The sequence below is a fragment of the Nelumbo lutea genome, chromosome 4 (assembly GCF_056320005.1).
Source record: "Nelumbo lutea isolate HS-2025 chromosome 4, American lotus-T2T, whole genome shotgun sequence".
Taxonomy (NCBI): Eukaryota; Viridiplantae; Streptophyta; class Magnoliopsida; order Proteales; family Nelumbonaceae; genus Nelumbo; species Nelumbo lutea.
Window position 1 is genome coordinate 18,284,569 of NC_142687.1, and position 6,388 is coordinate 18,290,956.

The 6,388-nt window shown below is 41.0% G+C and overlaps 1 protein-coding gene across 1 annotated transcript; it reads right to left on the reverse strand.

Moving 5' to 3' along the window:
• Nucleotides 1-1,847: 1,847 nt before the first annotated feature.
• On the reverse strand, nucleotides 1,848-4,874 carry LOC148854308 (transcription factor MYB16-like). Its single transcript, XM_088981911.1, has 3 exons — nucleotides 4,530-4,874; nucleotides 4,300-4,429; nucleotides 1,848-3,219 (listed from the first exon to the last, which is right to left on the reverse strand). Exons 1-3 carry the CDS (start codon nucleotides 4,660-4,662, stop codon nucleotides 2,280-2,282), a joined length of 1,203 nt encoding a protein of 400 aa, XP_088838037.1. The 5' UTR covers nucleotides 4,663-4,874; the 3' UTR covers nucleotides 1,848-2,279.
• Nucleotides 4,875-6,388: the final 1,514 nt, after the last annotated feature.

Here is a 6,388-nt window from a genome sequence, read left to right on the forward strand (position 1 = left end):
AATTAACCTTGCTGTTGAACGCCCCCTGGCATTGCTCATCATCTCCTTCCTCTACACCACCAAACCAAAGTGGCAATGAAAGGGATTCTCAAATCATCACTCCACTTTCTCTCTCATCATCATCATCTTCTTCTTCTTCCTGTCTGTCTCTCTTCTCTCCTCAACTCATCTACAAACCTTGACACCTTGTGCACCACCAAACCATAAGGACTCTCTCTCTCTCTCTCATCCATTGTTTGTCCCACAATCAAATTAGTTCAACATTGTCACTCTTCTTTAAGAAGTAAACATTGCAAAGAAGCTAAACAAGACCATTCGATCTCTCTCTTCTCCATTTGTAGCATCAAAGTTGTTACTGCCAGCACCAACCGGCATCGACTTTCAGTAGTGATTGGTTTTCGTCGGATGATCAAAAGGGGCGAAGGGCATTTTTGGCCTTCATCTTTCTTCCGTTACTCTTAACAGTTGAGTGGTCAATAAGGCATATGTTAGGGTCTATTTGGTTTGCAGTTGGAGTTGGAAATGGAATGGTCTATTCTCATAATCTGTTTGGTTCAGACAGGGTCACAGGAATGAGAATGAGAATTAGAATAAGTAGGAATGAGATTTCATTACCAAAAGAAGGATAGGGAATGGGCATTCCCTCAAATAGGGGAATGTCATTCTGATTCCACCCAACCAAACAGTTGAGATTGGAATAGCCCATTCCGATCTGTTTGGTTCAGACAGGGTCACAGGAATGAGAATGAGAATTAGAATAAATAGGAATGAGATTTCATTACCAAGAGAGGGATAGGGAATGGGCATTCCCTCAAATAGGGGAATGTCATTCCGATTCCACCCAGCCAAACAGTTGGGATTGGAATAGCCCATTCCGATTCTGATTCTAGACTCCTATTCCCGCACAGCAAACAGGGACTTAGCAGTTTTCCAAACTAGAGGGTGTGTTTATTAATCCTAAAAGTAATATTTTATTGATTTAACAAAAAAAAAAAAGAGAATACCCCACATGCAAAAATTTGATGATAATTAAATAATTATCAAATAACTTTATTGATTTTTTTCCATAAAATATAACTCCCCTGCTCTGAATGTGAATACTTTTGAACAAAGCATACATCTTAATATGTTACGCGGAACATCCTTAGAATTGATTAGCTAAATAATGAATAACAAACGGTTCAAAAACCTTGTAGCAATTAGATATCATAGCTTCTTCTGACTCTAGAAGTGGAAAGTTATTATAAAATCAGGTTAATACCATTTAGTAATTTTTTTACTGCATCTGAAGATTGACTACACACACAAAAAAAAAAAGAATCATCACTCAGTACTATCCAAGTTCTTGCTATTTAGGTATTGAATTTATACCTTCTTTTATTCTTCTGCCTTCTATTTCATGCTTCAGTATTATCTGAAGGGAACAGTGAAGTGAATAATGAACCCATAACCATACAACTACAGCCAGCAATAAGTGCACCAATGGGTCTCAGGTCTCACCAAAAATATAAGTAAATAAATACATAACTGCACCAATGGGTCGTGTCTGGGTCGCATGGCACCACAACCATATGTATGGTGTGTGTCTTCATTTTGTTGTGTTAAGGATTGAACCCATCTCCGACCGGGTTTATTTCAGCCATAACCATGGTGGTCAGTCGTACGTACGGGGTACTCAGATACCTGATGAGCGAGGCAATTGGCAAATGTAATAATGTTATGCAACATCTCTCCATTGACGAGAAATAAATTGGTGACGGAGAATGGAATGCGACAAGAAACTAACAGCAGTAATGTCCATTCATTAATGCGTACATCCTGTAATTGACGACTCATACCTCATCATGTGTGTATATAACTATGTATATTACTTAATAATTTAATATTAAAGAATTATAAGGAGAAATATTTTCTACACGGGCCGTCTAGCTTTTCCTCGTTGAACAAGGGGCACATTATTCAGTTCATCATATCTACTGCTTACAAACTCTATGGACTATGGATCATTGACACCGGTACTGAAACCTAAATTAGAAGATATACACTAAACAAAAAGAAGATGTCGAACTTCGCTGGCTTGACTCGGACGAGTTGCCTTGGAAATTTTCAACACAAAAAACGATTAGGTAATGGTTGGCAAACTCGGATGAATTGCCATGGGTAGAGGGGACTAAGCTTTAATTTTCACTTATAATAGCATGATGACAACGCACTTGACGTAGGTTGACAAGTTTGGGTGACTAACAACTTTTTATGTCAAGCTTTCCGGCGATTTGACCCTAAAACACCGGTGAATCCGATGGAGAAGAGTTCACTAGGTTGAGTATGTTGTTCCAATAATTCTTGTTCTCTTCATAGTCGTTGGTTCCACGGCTGCCATTCGCATTATGAGAATCTCTACTTCCGTCGGATGAGTTCCGGTCATCTGAGTGGTTGAGAAGAAGATCAGTAAAGCCATCTATGAAGTTTGAACTGGGTACATGTCCATTTCCCGTCTTTGAAGACTCTGAGGTCCATGAGTCCTCTGATGCAAACACTGAATCCTGGAAACCTGTCATGAATGTTACTGAATTTTCCATTCGTTCTTTGTATTCGGGCAGGTGGATTGACTTCCCCAAGCCTACCCAATCTTCTTCACCTTCTTCTTTGACAACTCCTCCTCCGTATGTACTTGAATTGCCAACCAATTCGGTCGTAGTCGTTGGGTTATCGCCATATCCGACAGTTGGGATTGGCACTGCATTTTCGGAGAAGCTCAAAGTTGATGTCGGAGACTCAAGGTCACGGCCGTTGACGATACCGGAAATGGCACCCATTTTGCTCGACTTTGACCACACTCCTTGCCAAGCTTTTAGCACGTCGAGACACTGAGACGACGCCGGAGGATCTGATGATGTCTTGTTGAGAAGCTGAGACGAAGTGGAGCCCGAATCTGAAGCCGATAAGCCGAGCTGATGTTGAAATGAACTGGACCTCAATTTGGACTCTCTGACCAATCTGGTTTCGGCTTCCAGGCGAGCACTCTCCCACTGAGCCATGTGGCTAAGAGTGGCAGCTGTCTTGGACTGACCGTCGACCGAGCCGAGGGCGTCGCTCTTGGGCTTGTGGGTCACCGGATCTATTCCCATTTTGGCTAGCCGTTTCTTGAGGTGGGTGTTCCAGTAATTCTTGATCTCATTGTCAGTTCGCTTGGGCAAATGCGTTGCAATAGCCGACCACCTGCAGTAAGAAAGAACAAGATGGGTGGGTAAATACTAGTTGAAACCGTATATAAAATCAAATCGTAGATGACATTTCTAGCGTTCTAATCATCTAAAGACAGAAAAAATGTCAGTTTCCATTTTAGATCAAAGACGACCATGCTCATTTTCTATGTCATCTTGAAATCGTAATTCAAGATCCTCGGCATGTAAATTAATATATTCTCCTAGCTAGTAAACTCTTTGTTTTTTGTCATAATACGAATTGGAGGAGCAATAAACCCTAAATAATGTAAAACGAGAAGGACACATCTCCGAACAACATTTGTGTAGGTGTCGGGTTGTAGTTAGTGGTTGAGAAATTAAGACGAAGCCCGTATTCATTGAAAGGGAGAGTTAGCGTAATTGTGCACTTACAATATTTTGGAAGTTGAAACTTGACACAGAAGCTGGACAAGGTTAAAGTTCATCACCAATATGCCCAGGGAAGAGCCAAACAGAACAAAGAATGATGAACCAATAGCTCAGTAATGCTGGATCGAGTGGCCTATGGCCCTTGGTATCTTTCAAGTAGTTTATCGTAATTTCACGAGGAACCATTAACAAGCGCTACTGCGCTAGAGAAGGGAAAAAAAGAAGTTGCTTATGTGCAATCTCTGTTAAAAATGAAAGAATTATTTGATTCTAGGGTGACTATCTAGTAAAGTTTGTTGTTCTTCGGATAGCACTTTCTATTGTCCTACTGTCATTTCTCTTTGTCATCATCACCTTTTCCTATATATCGAGTTCCTTTCTTCTTAAATCTTTCTCAAATCTTCTTTTGTCGCGACATAAAAGAAAGAAGATCTCGTCAAAGGGATTATATTAATAGAGAACCACTGAGTGAAAATGGCTTCACAGTTTACACAGTTGAAATTCCAGACCAACCAAACTGTTTTAAAGAAAATGATGATGAGGGAAAGACAATAAAAATGGCTAAGATCCCATCTAAACAAATTCAAATCCCAAATAACAAATCTAGTATTGTTAGAAGAAAAATAACGATATGCTCCGAGCATAAAACAGCAAGCAGTAAAACAGTAGTGTAGCAACCGTTCACCTGTTCCCTAGAAGAGCATGGAGTTGAATAATAGTCTGTTCTTCCTGCAAACTGAATTTGCCTCTTTTAATATCAGGTCTGAGGTAGTTAGTCCACCTTAGTCTACAGCTCTTTCCACACCTCTGAAGACCTATAAACAATATATGTACTGGATTAGCTAAACCACAAAGCTAAACCAAGAATAAGTTGGCTTATAATTAACACAAAAGAAAGAGGCGGCCAAAGGTAACCAGCTTTGGCGGGCAGGGCTCGCCAGCTTCCATGTCCGTGTTCTTCAATGTAAGCTAAGAGTTTCTGATCTTCTTCAGGCGTCCATGGACCTTTCTTCAGGCCAACCTTCTCGCAGCACGGAGACCGCCCCATTTTGGATCCCAAGCAAGCGAAGGTGGTCAGAGGTTATGCTTCGTTTAACTGCATATGATAGAAGATTTAAATAGAAAGGAGCTGATGGTGGAGAGAACGGGTTACAGTGGGATATATATAAAGGGGAGACAGCGAGCGAGCGAGAGAGAGAGAGAGAGTGAGAGTGAGTGATAAATACAGATATGGGCAAAGAAGAGAGGCCAGCGAAATATAGGGGATAAAGAAATAAATACCGATCGATCAGAGTATATATGAAATTATGACAAAAATACCCTTAGGTTCCAACAAGCGAAACAATAAACATTCTGTGTCGTGACAGTAAGGCAGTCTAATCAAGAGAATGTGTTAACGAAGAAGAGCTAGTTGCACCAGCTAGCCTTTCAGCAGCACTGCAACCCCGCAATGGTACACGTCTCCCAGCAAAATTTTAATGTGGCCTGTTCAGGTCGATTGGCAGCAATATGTTGATTCGGTTAGTGACATCATAAGGGCAATTCGGTCTTTGTATATATTTATTTTATTTATGGGAAAATCCACTTTAAAGTTTGGAGTTTAAAAGAGTCGTATTGATTTCAGGCGAGAATACATAGCAAGGTGCATGGATCCGAGTTGTGAGTTGTGAGCGAGTTGCCCGAGTGATTAATATGAACACCATTCATCAGAATTCATTGCGTTGCTCAATTAACCTTGGCCGAGTGGCTGAGTTAAACTCGCTCCAATATATGCTGAATTTTTTGAAGCATCATGGGCTGAGTTAGGTCAACAGGTTTTTTTTTGTTGACGTAATAATTGTTTATTACAGGATTAGCTAATATTAAGTGGATCACTGAATTTGGAACCATGGAGTTTAGTGTGAATTGAGTCACTAAAGTCCACGGCGGTATCATGCAATTCGGCTCCCCAATCATAGAAATGATGATGGCAACCAATATAAGACGACGATCTTGCCCTTGCATTGTTCTCTAATAGTAATAATAGCATTACACAACTATTGAGGGTATAATGGTCTCTTCGGTTCTTTATCCACTTATTTATTACAAGTCCAAATTCATAAATATGCATCCGTAACTGGGGGCCAGTCCAAAGGGGATGCACAAAATGAGATGGCACGAGGGCCAACTCCGAAACAAACACCAAAAGACCAAGGGCAAAGCGGTCATTCCGAGAAGAATGAAATTCACGGTCACACCCGATATACAGAAGCGAAGCAGGGTTGAACCATGATGATCTCGACTTCCATCAGCACACGTTGCAAGCATGCAGGAGATCATTAAGAGGAGTCCCACCGTAAAGATCTTTGATCCTTCTGCAGGTACTCTAGAGACTGTATCTCATTGGCTTGTTTTAATTTTTTTTCCCTGTTTTTTACCTTGGAAAAGAAGTTGCGTCTCTTACCCCAGCTCCACGTGGAAAGGTAAGTTTTACTGTCTTAATTAGAAGGGAGGGAGTCAGAGAGGGGAGCATGGAACTATGGAACATGGCTCGTGGGGCATCCCTTGATTGAGAGTATTTAATGGCGATAAGACAAAGAGGTGGGGAGGACCCACCAGGAAAAGGCGAAAATAGCAAGCATTTGTGTTTGTGGTCAGCCACGAAAAGGACTTCTAGGGACCCAGATGGTAATTGGTGGAAAGGACAGTAGGGTCAGTCTCCTTAATTAATTTGATCCCTGCCAGCTCCAGCCTTGTATATGGTCCAAACTTGAGTAAGCACCCTAATCAATGAT